Source organism: Trichoderma reesei, assembly GCF_000167675.1.
Source record: "Trichoderma reesei QM6a unplaced genomic scaffold TRIREscaffold_5, whole genome shotgun sequence".
In the NCBI taxonomy this organism is placed as follows: Eukaryota; Fungi; Ascomycota; class Sordariomycetes; order Hypocreales; family Hypocreaceae; genus Trichoderma; species Trichoderma reesei.
In genome coordinates this window covers 387,212-411,350 of record NW_006711152.1, presented here as the reverse complement: position 1 = coordinate 411,350, position 24,139 = coordinate 387,212, and the positions used below count along the sequence as shown (strand labels likewise).

Sequence of the window (24,139 nt, the reverse complement as noted above, 5' to 3'; positions counted from 1 at the left end):
CGAGAGACGATATATACCCCCCTTTGGATTATACAGCGGACAACATGGCTGAACGGCTTGATTTACTACGGCGAAACGGGACTCTTTTGATAGCAAACTGGCGGGATATTAGTGATTTTTGCATCACATGGCGAATATTGCTTTCTATTTTACAATTATTGAGAGTATCAATTTATGTATGTTGTACGATTTACAGTTCCAAGTTGTGATGAGGAGAGATGAATGCCTGCTCCTTTTCAGAGTCACATATCACCAGCTCTGATGGCGCGTTGCCAGCTCTCATTATATCCTTCCTTATTCGAACAGTCCATGGATCGCTAAATGACTCCTAAACTGAACATTTCTACCTTGATCCATCCATTGCTCGAATCTCGACATCTCTTCAAGAGACTACAAACAGTCGAAGCACACACAATCCCCGGCATCTCCCACCAACTTACATCTCAGCCCCTCAGAGCCGAACCCTCGTCAACCAACAAGCACAGACTACCTAGGTATACAATACCTGCCCAAACCAGGTACACACCCCCCAATCTCATTTCTTTCCCATGCATAAAAGCTGCATTAGCCTCTTTCCTCCCCTTCTCCTTTTTGCACCGGCTAGCTGCAGGGTGCCTAGACGGCATCGTTCCTGTACAACCGCTCCCGATCAAACACTCTCTCTCGGCTTGTATTTGTACTACCTTGCCTTACTTTATGTTACATATACCAGGAACCGATGCCCTGTGCTCATGTCATGTCATGTGGAACACTGGAAACAGAACTGAGGATATATACAGCTTCGTTCGTTATATTACATATCGTGCCGTATGGGAAGCGAAAACTCATCCCTCAGCACATATCTCCCATAGGGGAAAAAAAAAAAGAGAGAGAGAGAAAAGAAACGCATAGTAGTACGACAAAGAGATGCCAAAGGGTATCGTTCACAAACACCATTCAGTCCCTTAAAAACCTCAAGTCCAGCACAAAAGCAGACAACACAAGAAAAACCATCTATACAAGATTCACATACATTTAAAAAAAAAAAAAAAAAAAGTCTTTCCTAGTCTTTATCGCTTCCATTGCCTTTGCCATATCCTTTCCCTTGCCCGTTTACTTTGCCAATGTCCCTTGTTCCGTGCCTCGCTGTCCGTCCTGAAAGCGAGCCTATGGATAGACGTTTCCAGCTCTACCAGATATATATATCTCACTTTGAAAGCAAACAGCAAACAAACAAAAAACACACAATAGAGACCCTATCTCCTCCCCAACGCCTCGAATGCAGAATGTCAACAAAGTCGTCTCCCTTGTTTTCGCCTGACCATTTGTATCGCGGCTAAATCAGACCAAGAAAAAGTCATCCTAGACGCCAATCCTTGCCGCCTGTGCTTGAACAAAATAAAAGAAGTAAAAAGGTAGAAGCAGAAAAAAAAAAGCACAGCCGGCGTATATGCTCCTCGTTCCATGACGCTGATACTTCCATGCCTATAATTCCGTCCCCCCTTCCAATGTCTCAAGTTCGCTTCTTTCTATGAGCAGCAACTTTTGACCTGGAAACCAGTTTCCATACTCTCTGCACAGGAGATGGCACAACGACAAGATGCCAAAACATGGTTCTTCCCAACCCCCCGACGCCCACGCTCTTCAAAGGAATATGCCCACCCATTCCGTCTTGGAAGCCACCTTTGTTCCGCATCCGTCCACGGCACATAGTATGTCGTTGGGCGTCGCGTTGCTCTTCCCCGGCGGATATCGAAAGCCGACGCCCTCGGGCGCAGTCTTGGTCGGTTTCCTGTTTTCGAAGCACTCGGCACAGTAGACCTGTGGCCCAAAAAAAAAATCTCAGTTAGACAGCAGCAGCAGAGAGAGAAAAATGTAGGAGTCAGCAAATACTTACGTGACCGCACGACTTGAGCGCCCAGAAATGGTGCTCTCCCACAGCCCTTTTCCTCTTCTTGGACGGCGTCGACGACTCCGTCGGGTCGTAGGCTAGCTCCTCGTTGCAGGCGGGACATATCGTGACCAGCTCCTCGCTCTGGCCGTCTGCTGCGCGGGTGTCGCGGGTGAATCCCGCCGATGCAGACGGTATCGGTTCCATCGGGGGCTTTGGTCTCGGCTCTGGTTCCGCGGGGAATCTGTTTTGCGGCGAGTTGAGGCTGGCGGTGAAGTTGCCGTTGAGGATGTCGGCCAGGGTTCGACCAAGGACTCGGATGCCGGACTCGAGCTGGTGGTGGCCGCTGCCGCCCATGAGTCTCAGCGCAACGAGGTGGTCTTCGTTGTTGTGTCTTGTGTGGTGATGATGATGGTGGTGGTGGTGATGGTGTGGCCGCTGGTGGGCGCGCGCGCGCCAGTGCTCTCTGCCGGAGCGCTGCTGCTCGTCCTCGTCCACCGTCAGGTCGATGTAGCTGGACTGGCCGCCGACGAGGGTGCTGTCGCTCCTGGCGAGCTGCGGCGGCGAGATGCGCTGTGAATTCGTCCGCCGCGGGTGTCGCCCGGCAATGTTATTGGTCACCTGCTGCAGCGTTACCTGGGGGTCCGACGCCTGCGTCCTCCGCCGCTCGACGGGCGAGTCTGGCTCCTCTGTCAGGTCGATGTAGGTCGTGGCCGGCGGATGGCCCTCTGGCGAGGCTCCCGTCCAGGCGCGGAGCATCGAGGCCTGCTGTGAAGAAGCCTGCTGCTGCTGCTGCTGCTGCGAGTGGGAGGAGTGGCGCAGGCGAGGCTGCGAGGTTGTCGACGATTGGGCGGGCTGGGCCCGTCGCGAGTGGCTGGCACTCGGCCGCAGGCTGACGGAGCCCGCCATGGTCGAGTCCCGTGGAGGGACGCCCTGGGGATGCAGCAGGTCGTGGAAGATGCTGCGGCCGCGGCTGCTGGGCGCTGAGGCCTGGCTGCCCTGGAAATGGACCTCGCCTTCGAAGTGGACCTCAATCAGGTCGTCGTCGCTGGACAGATCCAGCCCTTCGTCCCCGGATCGCGACATGGCGGCGCGGTTGGTGTTTTTTTCTCTACCCAGCTGCTGCTATTGTTGGGAAGCCAGAGATGGGAGACGGAGTTCTAGAGAGGGCGAAAGAGAGGCGACGAGAGGAGAAAAATTGGAGGTTTTTTTCCCGAGTCTTGCGGGATCGCTGAAGCGTGCAGAATTGGTGTTTCGAGGCCCGACTGCGTGCGAGTGCGGAGGGCAATTCACCGTTGCGTCCGTTGCGTAAGGGTGGCGTTGGCTTCGCAAGGGCAGCTGAGATGGAGACTGGGATGTCGTTATAGCGATGATGCTGCCTGGGACGGGGTTCGGACGGCGTCGGGGCTGGGGGGAGAGGGTCGCTCGCGTAGCTTCTGGGAGGGATTCGGTGGCTTCAGCCGTTGGTTGAGCGTGTCGTTGTCCTGTTTGTTTGTTGAGGCTGCTTTTCGTTTGGCTTCAGGTGGTGCTGCGTCAAGGCTCGTTTGGAGACGTCCAGAGTGTGAGAGAGAGAGAGAGGCGATATCCGACCCTCAGCAGACCAGATTGGCAACAGGGATGAAAAGCTGCTGGTTATTAGTGCTGCTGCTTTTGTTTCCTCGTTACGCGGCTCAATGTGCCAAAAACAGGAATCAGCCTGAGCGTTATGTATGTATGTAATATGTATGTCGACAAAAGACCAAAGTGAGGCAAAGATGAACAAAAAAAGACCCGGCACTTTGTTTCGTCGTCGGGTTACCGTGCGAAAATCACACCGGCTTTGGCTCGCATTTCCCTGGTCATAGTGTCATTGATGGTTCGGATCGCTTTCGGCAGCTGACAAAGAGTGGCGGAAGTGAGAAAGAGACGGGACAAAAAAAAAAAAAAAAGAAGAGAGACCCCCAATAAGACGGAGATTAGAATGGGAAATCAGGGCAGCAAGCAGCGCCACTAGAGCCGTGGATAGCGAACTGCTAACCGCTGGCTTTGCAGTGTAATTGGCCGAGCTGATCAGCTGAAAGAACTGATATCATGACTTCTTGTTAAAGTCTATATCATCTCATATTGCCGTGTCCTGATCCAACAGCCAATATCTGGACATCAGTGAGGCTGCCCTACCCGGCAGTTGGCATATGAACCGAACAAGGCCTACAGCCCTCCCTTGTCCTTCCCTTGGCCCCCCCACCTTGAAGCCGGCAATCACGGGAAATGGCTGCATTTTTGATGGATGACGAGATGCTTCTCACTGCCTTCAACCTTTGAGTAACCAACAGAGACCAGCTTGTGCCATTTGCCTGAAAGTTTTTGCCTCTGTCATCCAGAGAGACCATTCCTGAATATATAGCCATTGTGACGCAATCTAGACCCCCTCGTGTAACAAACAGTGTCCCAGCCGTTTGGTACAGATATGTATAGTAGCATTAAGAGACGGAATCATCAATCCCAGAACCAAGGCTCGCACCGCCCAACTTCAAATCATCTCCTCTCACTCCTTGACGCCCAACACCGTCACCACTCCCTCCCCGTTGAGTGAAATCAGCTTCTGCCCCGACTCGCCCCATCGAACCGCGACGGCTGCGACCGAGTTGCGCAGAGGCTCGCTCCACTTCTTGCTCGACTTGGTGTACTGCTGCACCGTGATGCCCGTGGCGCCTCCCGTCGCCAGGAACTGACCGGTGTAGTCCCAGGCCAGTGACTGCACCGACCCTCCAGTCTCCAGCACCTTGGACACGGCAGCGTCGCCTTCTTTGCGCAGATCGAAAATGGTGACGCTCGTCTGCCCCTTGGCCGTGGCCGCCAGCATGAAGCCGTTCTCGGAAAAGACCAGGGCCTGCACGGGGGCGCCCAGCTTGAACACAACGGCCTGCTCAAGGTTCTTGGTCATGTACAGCTTGATGTCGCCGGTGACTGTGCCTGCGGCAAAAAGATGTCCGTCGGGGTGGAAAGCGCACGTTGTCAGAGCTGCCGAGTGTCAATCGAAAGGGTCTAACACACAGCTGCGAGAGGAGCCATAGAAACTTACAAGCATCGGCATAGGCCCGGCTGACCCGCTTCATCGTCTCCAGGTGGTAAAACACGATGCTCTTGTCGGTGCCCACGGAGGCGAGCAAATCTCCGGACGGGTGTAGGCTCAGGCCGCTGGCAGGCCCAGCGTGCTCGGATAATGTGCCAACCTCGTTACCGGCCTCGTACACCTTGACGTTGCCTTGGCTAGTGGCGAAGAAGACCTTGGAGCCAGCCCAGAGCGTATCCGTCACGGGCTCGCCCACCGGAATCGTTCTCTCCACGTTGTCGGCCTCGACGGAGTAGATGGCTGCCTCCCCGTTCAATCCTCCCGCTACCGCATAACTGCCCTCCACGTCGAGAGCGGTGGCCCGGGGAACCGGCAGGGCGTTTGTCGTCGTCGTCTCGAATGATGACACCTGGTCGCTGGAGACCCAGCCCTCGGGCACGGAGCGCTTCTTGCGCCCCTTTGATAAGCTGCAGAGCACGTCAAGTCAGTATATGGCAATGGCCCAAGAACAGGCGCGAGAGTGTGCTGACCTCTGATGTACTGAATCCACTTGCGCCGCCAGGTCTTCCGGCAGCGCCTCGACGCTGTCCACCACCATGCCGTCGCCGTTGGCAGCGCCGTCTGTTACGGTAATCTTGCTCAGCGAGTCTCTGGCCTCGTCTCGCTCCTTGGTCAACCGCGCAATGACGCGAACGGCGGCATCGTGCTGGTACAGCGCCGTCGCGAGCTCCTCCCTTGTCCGGGCCAGCTGCTCCCGCAGGTTGTATGTCTCCAGCGCAAGGTTATCCCACTCGTTCTGGAAGGTGGCGAGCAGGGCGGGGATGGACGTCAGGGTAGGGGGGCGCGGGCGCGGGATGCGAGAGGTGTTGATGGGCAGCAGGTCCTCGACGGTGAGGGCCTCGCCGTTGGGTTCTGTGCCGTGCTCATTGATGTACTGTTCTATCAGCCGCTTCTCGTAGACGATGCCTGGGGTCAAAAAGTCAGCCAAATCTGCTCTGCCGTCTGTGTAGGTCCCCCTTTTGGCCTCTACTCACCCGACTTCTTGGACGCGACAGGCTCTTGAGGAGCTTCTCCGGAGACTGAAGTTGAGTTAGCATACGAGACAAAAGAAACAAGAGAAGAAGCTATCGTCATCCAGAGTTGGCAGCAGCCAATTACTTACTTCCGCAAAGCATGGCGACTGATTTGGATCCCGGCTGCGCTTCCAATGGCTGTGGAATGAATGATAAGGTGGTGACAAGTCCAAACAGTTCCAGAACTCGCGAGACGAGGCTGCAGCTCAAGCTGAAAGCGCCTGGAAGCCCGTTGGCGCGAACCAGCATTTGATCCCGCTCGAGATTTTCCGCTCCAGCGCACAGACCAGCTCCAGTACATACCTTACACACAGTACAGCGTTTCCCCCCCTGCACGTCACGAGCTGATAAGGACGGCCCCGATAAGCAGCTGCTCCAGCACAAGAGCTGGAATTGCGGGGAGTGCAACTTAAGTTTAGGGGATGAAGCTCGTCCTCTCCTCGAGCCAGCCATTCTTTTCAGTCTTGTTCAGGTTTCCCTTTTCTCCCGCGGCTTGTTTGTTCTCTTGTTTGCGCTGCATTGAATCGTTCGGGGCTTGTCGTGCATTCGGACTCCTTTCGCCTGGCTTCTCGCCCGCAATCGTTTCCAGCATTCCGTTGCTTCTACGACGCGGTTTTCATCCATCCCCGTCCAGACTATCCAGCCATCCTCCTCCTCCTCCTCCTCCCCCCCCCGTGTGTGCGTCCAAACCATCTCGGGACTCCAGCACACAACTCGATCTCTTACAACACGCAAACACCCAAAGCACGACAAGCCCAACATCTGTTTCTCTCTTCTTCTTGTTGTTAGAGGCACGCACACGCACGCTCGCACGCACGCACTGCATCATGCCTTTGGAGCGTCTCCCTCCCATCGCCGCGCTTCACTCGTACACGGATCTAGCCCAGACCGAGGTCCTCGACCTGCTGTTCGAGCCCAGTCCCGCCATCCACGCAACCCTCCTGCCGGTGATCCGCACGGCCGTCTACAGATCCTACCCCGACCTGATCGACGCCTGCCAGATCAAGCTGCTGTCGCTCGCCGCCCGATCCGCCGAGACGGAGCCGAACCCGGTCCTGCTGTCCGTCCTCGGCTCCCACCCGCGCCTGGGCGACAAGAACGTCAAGTCGCCGCAGTCGGTCGCCGAGCAGGCCGGCTTCCAGGACGATTCCGAGGCCGAGGCGGAGGAGCTGGCCGCGCTCAACAAGGAGTACGAGGAGGCGTTCCCGGGGCTCAGATACGTCGTCTACGTCAATGGCAGATCGCGGCCCGAGATCATGGAGGACATGAGGGCGCGGATCGAGCGAAGTGACTTTTCCAGAGAAGTCATTGCCGCAACACAGGTATGACTCCAGGCTGCTGACCTTCAACAACCTGCTATTTGTCTGTGATGATGGTTGGAAGCTAACTCGTGCGGACATCAGGCCATGTGCGACATTGCCAAAGACCGGGCGTCGAAGCTCCCCGAAGACACGTATACCCGCAAGCCGTCCAACGGCAACTGACTCTGACGATTGCCGCTTTCGAGCACAATATGCATTTTCGGTGGGGGAGTTAGAAGATGATGAAGAACAGACAGACTCCTCTAGATTACACAACCATGTTTTGAGGAACAATTTCAGGAGGGAATCCGGTCCTCCGCCGCCAAAATTCGCCCATAGCCCTGCCATTTCCCCCCCTCAACCCAGCAAGATAAAACGCCCTCCTACCCTTCCCTCCTCTCAAAGCCCATACAGCCCAAGGTTTTGCTTGTGCGCCAGCCATGCAAGATAAATATACAGTAATTTTCAGAAAGCCCCCTACAAGTGATTTCCGGGCGTCGATGCCTTGTTGATTCCAGCCGTCTTCCCAAGTGAACAATAAGAGATTAGACAAATAAAATGGAGGAAGAAAAAAGAAGAAGGATGAACAAGGGAGAAGATAATCACCCAATTCTTCACCCAATTCTCCATGAAATGCCATCGAGCTCGTCCATGTACTCTTCATATGTGTGATCCTCCTTGGGCGTCGTCACCTGCGGATCCGGCGACGTGGCCCTGACCGCAAAAATGGCATCAAAGTTGCAATACACGCCCACCCCGTCGTCGTCATCATCGTCATCATCCAGGTGCTCGTCGCCTGCATGAAGATGGGCGAAGCTGTCCTCCTCGACGTCGTCGTACATCCACGCGAGCGGCGGCCTCGGCTCCGGAGATGTGGTCGAGTCGATGCGGGCCGCGGGGCGGTCATTCGTGGCATCCGCATCGGCCGAAGGCAGCGGCAGGGCTATGGGTTTGGATAGACGGCATGCCGGTGCCTTGGCCAGTGTCCCGATGGGTTCTTCTGGTTGTGGTGCTGGCGGTGTTGCGCCTCTGCGCGCCTCCTCGAGGAAGCTGTGCTTCGCTTCGTGACTTGGTTTCACGGCTTGAGGCTGCTGCCACGGCGCTCTGCCAAACGTATCGATGCCCTGCCGCAGCGTACTGCTGCTGCTACAGCTGCTACAGCTGCTACAGCCATTGCTGCTGTTGCTGCCCTCGCCTTCGCCCTGCTCCCCTTCTACCTGATGGTGATACGGCGCAAGGCCCATCCGCTTGCGCATGCGGTTCATGACGGAGTAGCGCAGATACGCCGTGGCGCGGAGATGCGCAGCGCGCCTGCTGGAGTCGAGCATGACGGCCATCTTGACGAAGCGCCGGTCGCCGACGGGCCTGCCCTCGCGGTTGAGGATGTGCGTGGCGGGCTGGGAAAAGGGCTGGGAGAGCGGGCTGGTGATGAGGCGGCTGCGGAGGCGGCGCTTCTTGCGGCCGACCGAGGCCGTGTTGGGGCCCTCGACGTCGGAGCCGAGGCGGCAGCGCTTGATGCCGCGACGGGCTGCTGCTGCTGCTGCTGCTGCCTTTTGGCTGTTGGGGAGGAGGAAGGTGAAGGCTGTTTGGAGGCTGGTGCGGTCCAGGAGGGCGAATTGGATGAGGTTGTTGGTGTTGATGTTGTTGTTGATGATGATGTCTGGTTTGGGGCGTTGCCTCGGCGTGGACGAGGACAGGACAGTAGAAGGAGGAGCAAGAGGAAGGGGAGGAGGAGGAGGAGAAGAAGAAAGAATATGAGGAGGAGGAGGTTGTTTGCGTTTGGTGGTGGTGGTGGTGATGCTCTTCTTGAGACGGTGCCGGTGAGGCGGCGCCTCGAGCAGGAAGTCGGAGCTCTTGCGTCTGGACAGGGCCTTGCTCATGCTGGCGAGGCGTGGTCTTGCTGCTGCGCCGAGAGAGTGCAGGCCTGGGACGACGACCGCCATGGGGCCGGCTTCGAGGAGGGCATCATGGCATCTGAGCGTTTGGACGGGCTCGAGTGAGATTTGCATTGCTTGGTTGTGTCCTTGTCCTTTAGATGGGTGTATAAGGCGGGTTTCATGCGATGAGAGTTGTTGCTGCTTGCTTGTTGTTTGATTTCCCCCGGCTTTCACCGGTGAAGGGTCTGCTGAGGCTTGTTGAAGGTCAAGGTGAAGGACAGATCAAGGTGAAGGGGGGTGGTTATGAAGAAGAGAGGCCACTCTTTTTTTTGGTGAACCCTTGTCTTTCGCTGTTTGTTGTGCTGTCACTTTTTATTGCATGGAGCAGGAGTTCGTTGTACCAGCAGCGGTAGAAGGTGTGCTCTAGACGGGACTCTGTGGCTTGAAGCAGTGCAGAAGAGAGTGTTATTGTAGTCTCTGGTGTTTTTTCTGTCGGTGATGCTGCTATGGATGCTCCCCCAGTGAGGTTTGTGCAAGACAACTGGAAGGTATTAGCAACAGAAGACGGAAGATGGAGGTTACAGACGGCAAAAGGCGCCGCAGCCCATTCATACATAGGATATTAAAGCGGGGAGCCCGGCGCTGGACCTTTGAATCGACGGGACCGACCGAAGCCTCAAAACGAACTAGATCTCTAACACTAGTATTTCTTCACGGGACAGAGAGACATGAGAAGTAAAAAAAGAAACATGATGCAAGTTGTTTTCTTTTTCACCAGAGTCTTGATTTGTCCATCTGCACACGCCACGGGCAGCCAGCTCGACAAGGGGGGGTGCCATGCTGGTCGATATCATTACACACCTCTACTCTTCTTCTTCTCTCTCTGCTGCTTCGTCTTGTTGTCTCTTCCTCGGATGCAAGACAGAGAGACATCATCAGGCTTATTCGCAGGCAAAGTCTCCGAGCATCCAATCCCACCGTCCCAGAGACGCGGGAGCGAGTCGAGAGTCGACGGATGACGGGGGTTTCGCTTCCCGTAATGCCATACTAGCATAGGTGCAATGCAAGACTGCCTTGCAACGGAAGAGGTGGTATTGCGGGATTGGGAGCTGGCCTGGCCTGACCAACACATCAAAGAAGGTGTGCGTGTGTGTGTGTGTGTGTGTGTAAGTGAGTGTGTGACATCCATCACCCACCCACCAAAGCAGCGGATTTCCTCTTCTAGCCAGCGCCACGGCCCGGGGAAGCACGGTCATAGTATATTCCTTTTTCCCTGCCTTGTAATTGTTTCCTTTCTTTTTTTCTGCAAGGATCTGGATCTGCAGGGTATCAATAATAGAGAGAAGAGATGAAGTGAACAAGGAATACCTTAGGCTAAGCGGACTATCCGTGTGCCTGGTCGACAACGCCATAGGGGAGCGAAAGGGGACGTAATCACGAGACGGGCAGCTCTTGAAGTATTCTATTATCTAAGGAACCTGGTGGCTTTCTGTTGTTGTCTGTTTGTAGATGATGCTACTGTAGTCTTGAAGGAGACCTACATGATGCTGCCGTTTTTCTTTGGGTGTCACCGTAGCATTCAGGCTGTATGTACTTCATGCACAAGGGTGGTGAGAGAAAAGAGCCGGCAAGGCAAGGCAACAGAATTATACACACAGACACAGACACACACAAGAGCAACCCCCGAGTTCCGACCACTGCAGGACGACATCATCACGTTCAGGCGCCCGACCCCTACAAAGCCTAATCTTTGCAGCAGCCTTGTAATACTACTACATGCAGAGGATAATAGTAAAAATGCATGTTTGGCACAGCGTTGCAGGACACGCGGAACCTGTCAATGGCTTCCATTTCGCATCGAACTAAGGTATGAATGTACCTAACGATGCACGTCTCATGCATGAATCCAATCAGCACAGCTCGACCACGCGCGTAGAATAACCAAATGCAATCAGAAGAGAGAGGGGGAGAGAGAGGGGGGGGGGGGAATAGGAGAAAAGAGAAAAGAGAAAAGAGGATTGTAAAGGGCAAATGTTTAGCATTCGTGCTCCCACAAGTCCTGCTTCGAGGCGGACGACGACGACGACGAGACCCTGGTCCATGTCCCAGCTGAGACAGTCCCCATCTCGCCTGTGCCAGGAATACTACCTAGTAGTAGACGGGACAGTTGAGGCTTAACAAACAATAATGGGACTTGACGCCTCGTTTTGCGGCAAGGGTTCGGGTCGCCAGCTCTTTGCCATTCAGCTCTTCTCCACAGCATATGTCTAGGTAGCCAGTCCTAATGGTTAATATCTCATTAGCTACTACCTAGTATTACTTCACAACTCCCGACAGAGTCATCACTATCAGATACACTCAGTCCACAATTCTTAGGTATACAATAACACGAGGGGGAGAGGAAATCAAGGACACAAGCAATAATGACCGTCATGGCCCAACTCGTCAAATCGGATTCCTCTCCTCTAGCATCCCCGGAAGCCCCTTGGTACTTGATAGGCTCGCTCGTACATACCTACAGGACGCCTCCTCGTACGACTGGAGGTTCATGTGACATTGGTATCAATAGCCTAACGTACATGTCATCTGTCAAGGGACAATACAACAAGCATGCAGCCGTGCGAATGCCATACAAGCATGTACGCAGACCGCGCTTTGCCTCTTTGCTGTTTCGGTCGAGCTGCATGAAAGCATCCATACTACTACCTTCATGTTTGACTTGCCTGACCTTATGCACCCTTATGTATGTGCATGCAGAAAAAGAAGCCCCGGTTTCATCTTCAGCCGTGATTTGCTGCAAGAGTAAGCCATGCAGCTGCAGCCCTCACTCTCAACGCTCAGCAAGTATTAGCCAGCCACTCACTCACCCACTCACTCACTCAACCATCCGTCAGACATGCAGCAAATCAAGCCAAACAAGCATCCTGATCGAACAATCATCGGGTCGCCAAACCCCATCGACAGGTCACGTTGGATCTCCAATATCCACCCCCGGAAAAGCCCAAGACCCTGGCTAGTCTCTCCGCACGAATGCCACACCACACCACATCCCCTCTGCAGTCCATCCAAAGCGCTCCAGACGATGACAAAAAGAACAAATCACTTTCTCGCTGTCGAATCGGGCTTCGTCCGCCCAACTGGCCCGACTTCCCAAAGCGTCTTCTCCTGCATTCACATACAGGCGTAGACAGATGTCGACATTGTCAAAACAGCTCATGTTGACTGCTTGGGCTGCCCATTGCTTTTGCTACCCTTCAGAGTTCTCCAACCCCCGAAATCCTGCTCGCTGATTGTGCTTCTCTCTTGTCAACACACCGAGGGAAAATCCCACGAACCAAAAGCTGCTGTCTGCTCTTCGTGTCACGGGAGCGAGACGTGGAATAGCACCTGGTGCTACAACATACTTGAATCCGCACGCACACTCGTCAATCTGTGTGTCTCGACCATTCATACCAACTATTAATGCTTCCCTACGCATCGAGTCGACGGTGTAGCAGCTCGGCCAATGACTTGTTTCCAGCCACTCTGCTGCTGTGTTACCTGAGACGGCGTTCTGCCAGCTCAGTGCTGCATTGACCTTACCTGCCCAGATCCGAAGCAAAGCGCTGCAAAGTGCAAAAGACCATGATCATCTTGCCCCAGATTTCGATTGGCCATGTGCCGCCTTGGTCACAGCCCGACAGCTGGGATCGCTGCCTGAATCACCATGACGCTGAGACCACGATGATCAGCAACAAAATCGCAAAAAGAAGCAGACCAAAGTCTCGACGGGCTTAACAAAGGGCCCCCGCCATATCCGGCCGCGTCTGGGTGGCAGCGCCATTGCTCCCATTCGCTCTGCCGAACCAAGCCGGCAGCCAATATTCGCACCGCACATCATGCCGGGATGCCTACTCAGTACAAGTACAATCGAGCCACAGCCCGCCGCATGCTGTAATACACCACGAGCCCATATGACCAGTCGAAAAGCCAGGCGGCAGCTTTCCCCCCAATCTCTCCGGCTGACAGGCCTCGTTCTGGACCTGGCTAAGCTGGGCGCGTCCGCACACCAAAGATGTCATTGCGCCATCCTCCTCGCTCGTACTCGTAGATTTTCTGACTGGCATCTTGAGCCTCCCGCTCCCACAGCTGGACTAAGCTGCCCGGCGTATAGCGGTCGCGGAAGATTTCTGGCCGCACGCCAATCCTGGCTGCAATCTCCGGGTCCGGCCGTGGCACCAGCCGGGCGGCAACGGCCTTGATGAAGGTCCAGAGGTCTTCGGGGCTGGCGATGCGTGTTGCGCGCAGCCTCTCGCGCGCAAAGAGCAGCTCGCGGTTGAGGGTGTGGAGTGCGTCTTCGATGGACGAGGCGATGCTCTTCTCCAGCGCCCTCTTGATGATGGGCCGGACCAAGGGCTTGAACAACCAGGCAAAGAAGGAGAACTTAGACTGGCGGAGGGTGTAGTTGAGGTGGTGGATGCGGACGCTGGCCTTGCGGAGCGTCACAATCTTTTCCAATCTGTCCCGGCCAATCTCAATGTCCAGGATCAGGTCAATACCGCGCTCATCCAGATGGATGCTGGCTAGGCCCTCGTCCATGAACCTAAAGATGCCAGAGTGCAGGTGCAGCCAGTATCCCAGATCTTCCGCCGCAATCGATAGCCCGGATATTTTGATCGTGGCCAGCGATGTTACGGTCGACAAGACTTGGAAGCGGGCCTTACGAATGTCAATGTCATTCCGGGTCGAGACCTGGAGCCTGTAGGGGAGGAACGAGGTGTTGTTGATTGTTCGACCAGGCTGCAGGATCAGATTCTCAAGCAGCAAATCCACATCAGGGGTCGAAACTTCCAGGCGCGGAATTGGCAAATATTGAATGCCCTGGATAATCATGGGGACAAACACGTTGACAAGGTCCGACGTCATCTCCCGGTTGATGTACTGATTCTTGGGCGATATCAGGTGTGCAATGCGGCTTGAGCTAGCAATGAGTTGGTTGACTTCGGTATCCTGGCTCACGGAGCGCAGGGCCGCGCTGAGGCTGCCGAGCAGCTCGTCGAGCTTGTCCCGGATGGACGTCTCGGTTGCGAGCTCTTTTGACTTGGCGCGGATCTCGTTGAAGCGCTTCTCCGCGTTGCTGAAGAACTCGGGATCCATGAGAATGTCCTGCACCAGCTTGGAGACATGGTTGACGAGCTCTTCAAATGCAGGATCGGACTGGCCAACCTCCACAACCTCTTGAAACGACTTTTCCACTTGGTCCCAGGCGTCCTTGTCACCAAACGACGTGACAAGCTGCCAAAAATTCCTGAGGGCTTCGTCGGCTTCCGGGTTGATGTCAATGTCTTCCTCCACGACCTCAGCCGTACGAGCAGCAGCCTGAGAGTAGACTTTGAGATAGCGCCTCAGGAGAAGGGACAAGGTGGACACGGAATCCGAGTAATTTGGTCGTTTACGAAGCTTGAGCACGGCCTGCTTGAGGCGATAAGCCAGGGCCTCCTGCTCTTCGCCTTGGATGTGATCCCGCGCGCTGCGAGCTGCAGCTCCAAGGACATCGGTGGCACCGTCTGCCACAACTTCAGCCACCTGAGTCACCTCTTCCTGCAGCTCTTCGGTCGAGGGGGCAGGCTGGGCATCTCCGTTGGCATGTTTGAGAGCCTGTTGCTTCTCCTTTGGCGGCTCGATCCTCTTGGCTGTCTCTTGGGCCACGTCACTCAGCGTGAATGCCGTATCTCGAAAGACTTCACGGGAGACGGTAGACAGATCTGTAAGGAAGATGCGAAAGTCGGAGTTTGTGAGAAGCAGCGAGCCCACTGTTTTGACGCTGGCGATGGCGGCCATGACGTCTGCCTTCATCTTGTTGCTGCTGGCTCTGGCCTGGATGTCCGAGGCGTCCACGCGCAGGCGGGCCTTGGACAGGTACCACAGGAAGTCCTGGATCTGATCGTTGGAGTTCTTGGCCTGGAGCAGGTCGATGAGCTCGCTAATCCACATGCGCGTGGTTCGGACCAGGGCTCTACCCGAGGGACTCAGGCCAGGCGCCTGCGGATTGAGAACGTCTGCCGAGAGCAGCGTGCGGAGATGCGTGATGGTCTGTTCGTTGGAGGGCATGTAGCCGTTGGAGAGGGCGCGCAGCATCTGATATGTGTGAAGCTTCTCGTGGAGGCGGGTTTGGCGCTCTGTGGCCTCGTTGTACTGCGGGAGCAGCGGCTGGTGCTCTTCATCGTGGCGGCGGCGGCCGTTGTCGTGACTGAGAGTCAGCCAGGAAAACATGGTGGCGATTCCGAGATTGTAGCTGATTGTAGTGGTTTCTCTTATTCTGTCTCAAGGGGATGGATGCCAAAGGTGTGTGATGAGAGAGTATATGAAATGGCTTATGAGGTGGGTTCGGGTTGTTGATGGGAGGTGAAGATAGAGTAGGAGTAAGTAAGTTTAGTAAGTACCTAGGTGAGTAAAGAGGTGAGAGGAGGTGAGGTATGTGAGATGATGCAAATCAATGACGCTTGCTTGACGTTGGAGCTGAAACACGGCAGGTGCGTCCAACCGGGTGTCACTGGGAATTCAATATTGGGGGCTTGTTTTTCTTCCTTTTCCGAATCTCCAAATTCCAGGTATTGTGAGCTTGGAGACTATCAAATTTTTTTCATTTGATAGAGGTGAGATTTATCGGGTGATGGCTTGATGACGACAATTGCTGGTGGTGTCGCTTGTTTTGTGTTTTGGTGCATCATGTTGCCAGGTGCGTCTGAAGCCCGAGTGACATCACAGGGTAAGCTGCGTGAGGCGAGCTGCATGGGACTGCACTTTACTTTACCTTATCTACAAGCCACATAGGTATCATTGACCTACCTACCTATACAAGGAATCCGTTGCAAATTAAAATCACTGTTTAGCAAGAAGAAGAAGAAAGAAAGCATTCACATAAGCTTTGTGTCGATACTGGCTCAATGCTGAGGTCCAGTGCGTGGAGATGCAATGCATTGGATGGCCCTTAGCTATCGATCCCTGTGTGCGTCTTTGTAATATCAACGTGCAACCCGACTTCAGGCACTCAGCAGGCGCTGAGGAGACAAATGCAGTTATATGCGCGTATCAAGCACGATGACGACTCGATTTATTTTTGCTGCTGCTTCAGAGTACCTTGATGTCTCATCAACCAAAAGCTTTAAGGTAGGTAGTGCCCGCCTGTGGAGGGTTTGCCTTTGCTAAAAAGCCTCGGGAGTGGCTGAAGATCACGCCGCTTCCGTGTAAGAGTTTAGGAGGAGACAAAGGAGCATTCAATGGACGCTTTTCTACTGCGCGTCTACTAAGTCATTTCACATGAATCCCACTATAACAGGATTGGAGAGTCGTTGGTTCATCTTTGGTTTGCTGCAAGTGTGTATTCGTCGGCTTCAGATGATGTAGCATCTTGTCACCTGCCGAGTCTGATGGGGAAAAGAGACGACAAAGTAATTGTGAAATCGGAAAGCTGATGAGTACATGTAAATTGCTTTCCCACAAGATCAAAGATGCCCCATACATGTAACTGAAAATGGCAATCAATCTCAGCAGCATGCGAGGCGAGCGTCAATTGGATGCTCTGCACCTGTTTTAGCCGGCAATATGGGGATGCAGCTAGCGGGTCCGGAGCCGAGGTCCAATGCCAGCTTGAGCGTCTTCGTCCCTGTATGTACGTGATATCAGCATGTCAACGCCTCCCTTCTGTTACACCGGCCAACTCGACCGTCCAGTCACTCGATGCAATTCGAATAAGTCAACGGGCGGGTAGAGGAAGCGGAACAAACGTTCAGGCAGCAACACAAGTAAAATAAATTACTGGAACGCGTCGCGTAAATGTCAAACATGGGCGCCAACGGCAATGACACACCCACCGAGTTCCGGCGCAATGATCTCTACGAGGCTCTGAAGCTATCTCGGCTCCCCGACAAGCAAAACAGCTCTCAGGATGGCGGCAAGAGATTCATGAGCCGTACGCCAGCGTGGAGGCCAGGCGACGAGTTACCCTGGAAGAGGACAAAGGACGATTTTCCTCGTGGTGCTTTCGGGGGCCACGTCTATGCCCAGGCCCCTTTGGCAGCGGCGAGAGCCGTGGAAGAGGATGAAAAGGAGGCCGGTGGCAATGGAAACGGTAAACTTGGCATTCATGTGAGTCTGCAGTCACCATTCACGGGCTTATGATTTGAACTGATGGTTGGATCATCGGCAGTCTATTCAAGGCGTCTTCACCAAGCCTGGCGCGATTGATCGCCCATTCATCTATCAAGTCACAAACGTCCACTCAACCCGTTCATTCGCCACCAAGCTGGTTCAGGCACGACAGCCCACAGCACCATCTAGAGTCCCTGCCGGCCCCTTTCCAGAGTCGGATGCTGATCAGCCGCTGGGCAGCGTCTGCTTCGCCTGTCTCACGACGTTCAAGCGTCCCGCGCCATCACCGGCAGATCACCAGATGGAAGGATCAGCTCAGGAACGCTACGCCGACATTCTCTCTCAGCGGGCACCAGACGAGTGGGATCCTAGCCCGCAACTCGACGTCGATGCCATCACGGCAATGTTCCCCAATGCCGGCCATGGAGGATTTCCCATACTGGACATGTACAAGGTCGATATGAAGGCCTACAACGCAAAGAGGGCGGTTCCCGAGCGGCGTGAGCTAATTCTCTATCGACTGCATAAGCCGATTCCTGAGGACGATGCCAACGCGCACATTGTGGCACACGCCTTTGAGGCGGACCGCAACGGGCTGATCATGCTGACCAACTCCCTCGGCTGGGGCTTCAATCTCGGGACTGCGGCGAGCTTGTCATATTCGTTCTATGTGCATGTCAATGCTGATGAGGCAGTTATGAAAGGCGATGGGTGGTGGATCCAGGAGGTCTGCTATCCGAGAGTGTGTGCGGGCAGGGGGATGATGGAGAGCCGGATATGGAGTCCAGAGGGGAAGCATGTGGCGAGCGGGTATCAGGACGGCGTGGCTATTCCGGCAGAACAGAAGGCGAAGACGACTAAGGAGAAGCTGTGAGGCTGATGGATCACAAACGAGTGATGTAATCAAGGTGTGGTGAGTTGGATATCTAACTGGCGGCATCGAGCGTAGTCGGCATATGGTATCATAAGACAGGGAGAGTTGATGAGACTAGATAGATAGATGTGTTTGACGGTCAACACATAGACGACCTAGATACGTCCAAGCAATGTTTCATCATCCATTCACTCCATCAGTGCTCTCTTGTATGTCAGCCCCGTGCCTGGCCTCGCCAGTCGGTTGCTATGCGCCGTTGCCTGGTGCCCGAGCTGCCAGCTGCCAGCTGCCAGCACTCGATGTCAACAAACAGACACCAGACGATGCAGCGCGTGGGCGCGCGTCTGCAAGGCTCAACTTCTATAAAGCGCGTCTCTCTGTTTTGATCTCTTCTCTCCCCCCCTTCACGATCATCTTCACGGCTGACATATTTCGACGCAACCACCTTGCATCCCTTCTCTCTTCTCAAGCAACAAACAGCATATACAGACCAACATCATCCAACTCCTGGCCAGTCTTCGTATCTATCAGCATTCAAGACAGTTCATTCACGAGTGTCGGGCACACTATCCTCTACGGCAAAGCAGTGAGCTCATGACCGCCGCCTGATATGGCCTGCCTACGTGTCTCTGTCCACCCAGTTAACCAATGTGTATGCAGTCATCAGGCCACACATCTCTCACATCCAGCTGCGTCGGCTCATTTTCCAAAATGCCCGTCATGAACAACCCCTATGAGATCAACACGGCACCGCCCACTATTGGCACTCCTCAAGATGCCGCCACGCTCCGAGAACTGCTCAAGACTCCCTACGACAGCGTGTACAAGGTTACGCCCGATGGAAAGACCTTTCTCGAGCCTCTTCTGCTTCGCGGCACCCCGGTGGAACGGATCAACGAGTCTTCAGAGTACTAGAACCCCTCGTGGGACTCGCTTGTGGAATTCCTGGAGCGCCAAGAGCCCGAGTCGGAGAAGAAGAGAGAGGTTGCCTACCTCAGCCAGCTGAACCCTCGCGACAAGGCGCTGCGGGCATCGCTGAAGCGGTACCGGGACAACTCGAGCAAGTTCAAGAAGATCAGGGAGGTCTTTGGAGAGCCCAGCAGATATCACCCCAACCAGCTTCTCTCGAAAGACTACCTGCCCTCTAGCGGCCTGTGCCAAATGGAGCTGATGTATCGTCTGGCGTGCAAGATTTCGGACCTGCAGCATCTGTACCGAATGGGGGCGCTGGCCATGGACCCCTTCGACTTCATCAGGTGGCGACTCATCAAGAAAGCCGCGAGCTTCATGCGCAACCCGGGAGACAACCCGAAGAAATCGATCAGGACGATTGTCTACAAGCTCTGCGACGACTCCGTCGGCGTTATGAGCAGACCCTACCAGGATTCCGTCATGAGGCACGCGGTGCTCATGTCTGCTGCGCAGAGAAACCACCTGAGTGCCTATGGCCCCCGGGGCAGATGGCGAAAGTACTGGCTCTCGGACAAGAGAGACTCCCCATACAGCACGAGGGCGTTTCGGTCGCCGCAGAAGTCGAGGCTTACGGAGGAAGACGTTGCCGACCACAACTCGGGCAGCCCGCTCCCCCTGGCTTCCAGGCGGAGCCAGCGCCATGCTGCTGCTCTTGCTCGCGCGCGTGCTGCGGCCGCCTCCACGGGGCCCGTCTATACGGGGGTGAATGCCTTTCGAGCCCAGCAGCAGCAGCGGCGGCGGGAGGCGCAGATGCGACAGGAGGCCGAGGAGCGGCAGGCCAGGGAGGAGGGACGCCCCGAGGCGGAGTAGAGGCGACGGTTTCTGCGTGCGCAGGGGCGAGGCGCGGAGACTGTCGTCGTCGTCGTCGTCCTCCTCCTCTTTGTGTGGGATTTGTGTGAGGCTTGGTGGTTACTTGTGTTGTGGCTAGACGCCGCTTAGGTCTTTTGTTGCCTTCTTGTTGGTTTTTCTTCTTTTGTTTCGGGTACAGCTACAACTGCGTTTTGTCTGTAGCTGCATTGTTGTATCATCTCTGTAAGACTATTTTTGTACGATTTCCCTGTCAAAGTTGCATTCGTCTCAAGCTCCAATGATGCTCATATTCGAAGCTTCTTGTCGTCTGTGAACTGAGCCGAGTTGGTGGTGCAATGGTGACATGGCTGGTACCGTCGGGTTGTGTCGCACAAGCTCCAGCAACAGCTTTACGACCTGCCTCCTCAGCTTCTGATACCAGCTGCACGTAGCATAACCCTCTATTGAGCAAACGAAGCAGCTTCTTTGAGCTACCTATTCCCGCCCATCGTCATATTACTAGTAGTATCAAGGCAGCTCTCCCTCCTTGCCATGAGGTAATCACAAAATCATCAGCTCACACACAGCAGCTCAGTCACGTGTTGGTAAACCACAGCCCGCCATTGGCCAATTCCCGCCCGGACAGCGGGGCGCCATCTCAAATCAGACCATCCGCAAATCCCTCGAAGCCAGAAAACCGAACCCCATCACCAACTTCCTCTTGCTTCTCCTTGCATCGCCGCCGCCCGCTTCCCGACGACCAACGACGACCATGTTCTTGCAACGCTCTGCCATCGCTGCGGCCCGCCGCGCCGCTGCCGCTCCGGCCATTGCCCGCGGCTTCGCCACCTCTGTCGCTCGCCGTATGAACTTTTAACCCCCCCCTCCCCTCCTCTGTGTCGAGCTTGGGATAGAATGGGAGATTCGGATGGATGGAGATGCGACTTGTGGGAGGACTGTTGGAGCTGTGGCTGACGTGTTGGGGGATGTGGTTTAGGTTCTGCTGGCCCTGCGAACCCCAACCAGCAGGCTGCTGCTCTTGCCGGCACCACCGAGAAGAAGATTGGCTCCTACAAGACCCTGTCTGGTATGTCTGCGTCGGCTTGTTTACGCATGCATCGCTACCTCGGCTAGGTGGCTATAGCTCTCTGAGCTATCCACGATGGCATGCAGTGCATCCCTTCGCAATAGCAGATGCTGATGCAAAGCTTCCTCACTCCCACTACAGAGATCAAGACCGAGGACGACCTCTTCGGCCCCGGCGCCCAGCCCGGCACCGTCCCCACCGACCTCGAGCAGGCCACTGGTCTCGAGCGTCTCGAGATCCTCGGAAAGATGGAGGGCGTCGACGTCTTCGACATGCGCCCCCTCGACTCTAGCCGCAAGGGAACCTTGGACGACCCCATCCTGGTGCGCTCCGCCGGCGACGAGCAGCTTGCCGGCTGCACCGGCTACCCTGCCGACTCCCACGGCGTCATCTGGCTCGGCGTAAGTGCTCGCACCTGAGTGAAGGGAAAAAAGGAGTGGTTTTGGCTTTTACGAGGTGCTGACGAGGGCGGATTTACGACGTGTAGCTTTCCAAGGAGCGCCCTGTCGAGCGATGCCCCGAGTGCGGCAGCGTCTACAAGATGGACTACGTCGGCCCCCAGGACGATCACCACCACCACCACCCCCCGGAGATCGCCGAGCCCAAGACCTTTGCCGACTTCGTCAAGCCCGAGTACCGTTACCGATAAATGCACCGCTGATGGATGACGGAGGACGCGAAAATCAGAGGGAAGGTGTATCAAGACGATGTATTATCAGGGCATAAGAGTTGGGTGGAGCGAGATGTCCATGCCCGGAGGGCCAATGGGACGCGGCTGTGTATTTTGTAGATACTCATGACTTTGTTACAATGTGAATCACGAGCATTGACCAGGGGCAGGGTATCTTTCTGATTGATCTAATGTTCGATGCGGGATGTTTGGCCCATGCATCTGACAATCTTATCGCTTGTTGCATGACCCCGGCAGTATTGAGAAGCTCCAGTGAGGCGCCTCACCTTTATCAGGAGGGCTGTATTGAGGATGTGCAAGGACTGGTAGCTACACATGTTTGGTATGTGATGGGCGGCGGTGTTTTCGTTCCATCGCATGCTACACCAGCAGCCTTGAGATCCCTTGCTTCCAGGAATCGAGCTGAGTTCGCCGGCAGAAGAGATCTGGGGCTTATGTGAAGCTGCGGTGGCGATTTCAAGAGAACTCTCTTGCTAGTGAGCTGCCACAGCATGGTCGGTTCCTCCAGCTGGCTGTTGTTGTTCGTGCTGCTGGAATAAGCCCAGCTCAGCCTTCGTCCTCGTCGAAGCTGAGCTTAATCTTCTTTGCCTTTTTCTTGGGCTTGCGGTTGCTGGTCTGCTCAGCATCGTCCGTTTCCTTCCTTGACGTCTCGCTCTTCTTTCCCGTAGCCGCACTCTCAGCAGCGCCATCGTGCGCCTCCTCGCCAACCACCTTGCCGACCTTGCGCTTCCGCCCTCCTATCGAGGCCCTCGCCGGCTCGGCCTCGCTCTTTTTCGCCGCGTCCAGCTTCCCATCATCTTTGCTCTCCTCCTCGGCCTGATCCTCTGCTTTCGCTGCTGCTTCTTCCACGGTGCCGTCCTTGTTGACTTTCAGATCCTCAAGTGCGTTTCCATGCTCGTCCACGACCAGGGGCGCATCCTCGGCCTCTTCGCTGCCGGACCGCTTCTTTGCGCCGCGGCGCTGGGCGGCGAGGATGGGGTCGGGACCTGTTGCGCCGGCGGCCTGGGCGCGGAGAGCGGCGAGGAAGGGCGGGAGGGAGGAGTTGTAGGAGAGGTTCTTGGCGTTGACTTTTTGGGACATGGCGATGTTTGTGTGGATATGGGGGATTGTGTGAGGTCAAGCCGTCGCGTTTTAGAGTAGTACTACCTTGCCAAGTACGGTAGGTAGTAGTAATTGTTTAGAGGTGAGCTTGAACGCTTGACGTTGTTGGTAGAGGTAGGTACCTAGTTGATAGAGCTCTTTGCGGCGGGCGATAATCAACCAATCAGCGCTTCAAATGGTTTCGTGGTCTAGTTGGTCATGACATTTCGTTAACAACATCTGTTGACACCACCGAAAAGGTCCCCGGTTCGAGCCCGGGCGAGATCATTGCTTTTTGCCTGCTGCAGCTATTTTCACTCACCTATCCAGACAGAATCGAGTGGAGTTTCGCTAGAGAGCATGCAGGGTCGGTCGGGCGTTAGTATTATGTAAGGGGGAACAAACATGTTCCCCTCCGCCGGACCCTTACTACCTTACCTATCCCTGTGGCGTTCTGCCCCTTGTTCTGGCTCGGAAAATTCATGATTGAGGACGCCGCTGATTGGCCACAGCGCCACTGCATGGCCACCGAAGTCGCAGCCTCCCGACGCTGCTATGCGGTACGTGCGCGGCCGTGCGGCGTTGGTCAGCTGCCGAGGTACCTGTCCAACAGCGGCGGCGGCGGTTGACCTCTTGTCGCTGTCGAATCTTGTCCTTCTTTTTGCCCCAAATTTTTTCGATTCTGCCGGGTCGCGCTAAACTCCAGTGGAAGCAGAGGATCGGGATTCCCCAATCAGCGGCGAGCGGTCTGGAGGCTGGCGGTATCTGCCAGATCCAACGGCTAGTACGACTATGACTAGGAGGTAGGTAGTAAGTACTAAGTTCAACCCAATCTCCCTCTCCTTTTGATGGCAAGATAAAGACACGAAGGGAAATCAGTCGATTGGATGCTGCGACTTTCTCTCCCCAGTCTTTGACGGCGAAATCACCAGCCAGAGGCGCCGTTTTCCTGTCCTTTCCTCTATCGTCTGGCGCGAGGAGCTGAGATTGGCGTGCGAGTCCGATTCAGGCCGGTGCCCCGCGGGAGGCGCATCCAATTTCCACGCAGAAGCGCGTTCTGGCTCTTCGGCATCACGATCCTTTTCTCTCTTGCGGCTCGACAGCCTCGATCAAGCCATCAGAGGCTTTTGCTGAGCCAGACTGCACTGATCCGCCCGGACTGCTCTACGATTGGCGTCAAATTGCTGCAGGGCTTGTCGATAACCTGATACGAGTCCCCCTCCAAACGCCAGAAAAATAAAATCAACCAACCTCGACCCCTGATTACGAAGTCTCGACTTTCACTGATCTGGCCTCAAATCTGCCACGGCCCCTCCCCACAACCTCGTTCGACACGGGCATTT

At 55.2% G+C, this 24,139-nt stretch overlaps 9 protein-coding genes across 9 annotated transcripts; 4 read left to right on the top strand and 5 right to left on the bottom strand.

The window, feature by feature from the left end:
* Positions 1-1,623: 1,623 nt before the first annotated feature.
* TRIREDRAFT_120917 (uncharacterized protein) lies at positions 1,624-3,723 on the bottom strand (the record flags this gene model as incomplete). Its single annotated transcript, XM_006963591.1, has 2 exons — positions 1,877-3,723; positions 1,624-1,800 (listed from the first exon to the last, which is right to left on the bottom strand). Exons 1-2 carry the CDS (start codon positions 2,954-2,956, stop codon positions 1,624-1,626), a joined length of 1,257 nt encoding a protein of 418 aa, XP_006963653.1. The 5' UTR covers positions 2,957-3,723.
* A 671-nt stretch (positions 3,724-4,394) lies between these two features.
* TRIREDRAFT_105351 (uncharacterized protein) lies at positions 4,395-6,821 on the bottom strand (the record flags this gene model as incomplete). The annotated part of the gene is made up of 5 exons (XM_006963590.1): positions 4,395-4,870; positions 4,932-5,389; positions 5,453-5,888; positions 5,957-6,001; positions 6,809-6,821. The coding sequence occupies 5 exons, from the start codon at positions 6,819-6,821 to the stop codon at positions 4,395-4,397; spliced, it is 1,428 nt and encodes a 475-aa protein (XP_006963652.1).
* A 1-nt stretch (position 6,822) lies between these two features.
* On the top strand, positions 6,823-7,479 carry TRIREDRAFT_58489 (uncharacterized protein; the record flags this gene model as incomplete). Its single annotated transcript, XM_006963768.1, has 2 exons — positions 6,823-7,317; positions 7,399-7,479. 2 exons carry the CDS (start codon positions 6,823-6,825, stop codon positions 7,477-7,479), a joined length of 576 nt encoding a protein of 191 aa, XP_006963830.1.
* Positions 7,480-7,910: 431 nt separating this feature from the next.
* On the bottom strand, positions 7,911-9,239 carry TRIREDRAFT_105349 (uncharacterized protein; the record flags this gene model as incomplete). The annotated part of the gene is made up of 1 exon (XM_006963589.1): positions 7,911-9,239. One exon carries the CDS (start codon positions 9,237-9,239, stop codon positions 7,911-7,913), a length of 1,329 nt encoding a protein of 442 aa, XP_006963651.1.
* Positions 9,240-13,199: 3,960 nt separating this feature from the next.
* TRIREDRAFT_58244 (uncharacterized protein) lies at positions 13,200-15,425 on the bottom strand (the record flags this gene model as incomplete). The annotated part of the gene is made up of 1 exon (XM_006963588.1): positions 13,200-15,425. The coding sequence occupies one exon, from the start codon at positions 15,423-15,425 to the stop codon at positions 13,200-13,202; it is 2,226 nt and encodes a 741-aa protein (XP_006963650.1).
* Positions 15,426-16,997: 1,572 nt separating this feature from the next.
* Positions 16,998-18,177, top strand: TRIREDRAFT_59056 (uncharacterized protein; the record flags this gene model as incomplete). Its single annotated transcript, XM_006963767.1, has 2 exons — positions 16,998-17,300; positions 17,362-18,177. 2 exons carry the CDS (start codon positions 16,998-17,000, stop codon positions 18,175-18,177), a joined length of 1,119 nt encoding a protein of 372 aa, XP_006963829.1.
* Positions 18,178-18,888: 711 nt separating this feature from the next.
* On the top strand, positions 18,889-19,959 carry TRIREDRAFT_105346 (uncharacterized protein; the record flags this gene model as incomplete). The annotated part of the gene is made up of 3 exons (XM_006963766.1): positions 18,889-19,059; positions 19,129-19,691; positions 19,776-19,959. 3 exons carry the CDS (start codon positions 18,889-18,891, stop codon positions 19,957-19,959), a joined length of 918 nt encoding a protein of 305 aa, XP_006963828.1.
* Positions 19,960-21,138: 1,179 nt separating this feature from the next.
* On the top strand, positions 21,139-21,674 carry TRIREDRAFT_58493 (uncharacterized protein; the record flags this gene model as incomplete). The annotated part of the gene is made up of 2 exons (XM_006963765.1): positions 21,139-21,426; positions 21,513-21,674. The coding sequence occupies 2 exons, from the start codon at positions 21,139-21,141 to the stop codon at positions 21,672-21,674; spliced, it is 450 nt and encodes a 149-aa protein (XP_006963827.1).
* Positions 21,675-22,262: 588 nt separating this feature from the next.
* Positions 22,263-22,840, bottom strand: TRIREDRAFT_120915 (uncharacterized protein; the record flags this gene model as incomplete). The annotated part of the gene is made up of 2 exons (XM_006963587.1): positions 22,584-22,840; positions 22,263-22,532 (listed from the first exon to the last, which is right to left on the bottom strand). Exons 1-2 carry the CDS (start codon positions 22,794-22,796, stop codon positions 22,263-22,265), a joined length of 483 nt encoding a protein of 160 aa, XP_006963649.1. The 5' UTR covers positions 22,797-22,840.
* Positions 22,841-24,139: the final 1,299 nt, after the last annotated feature.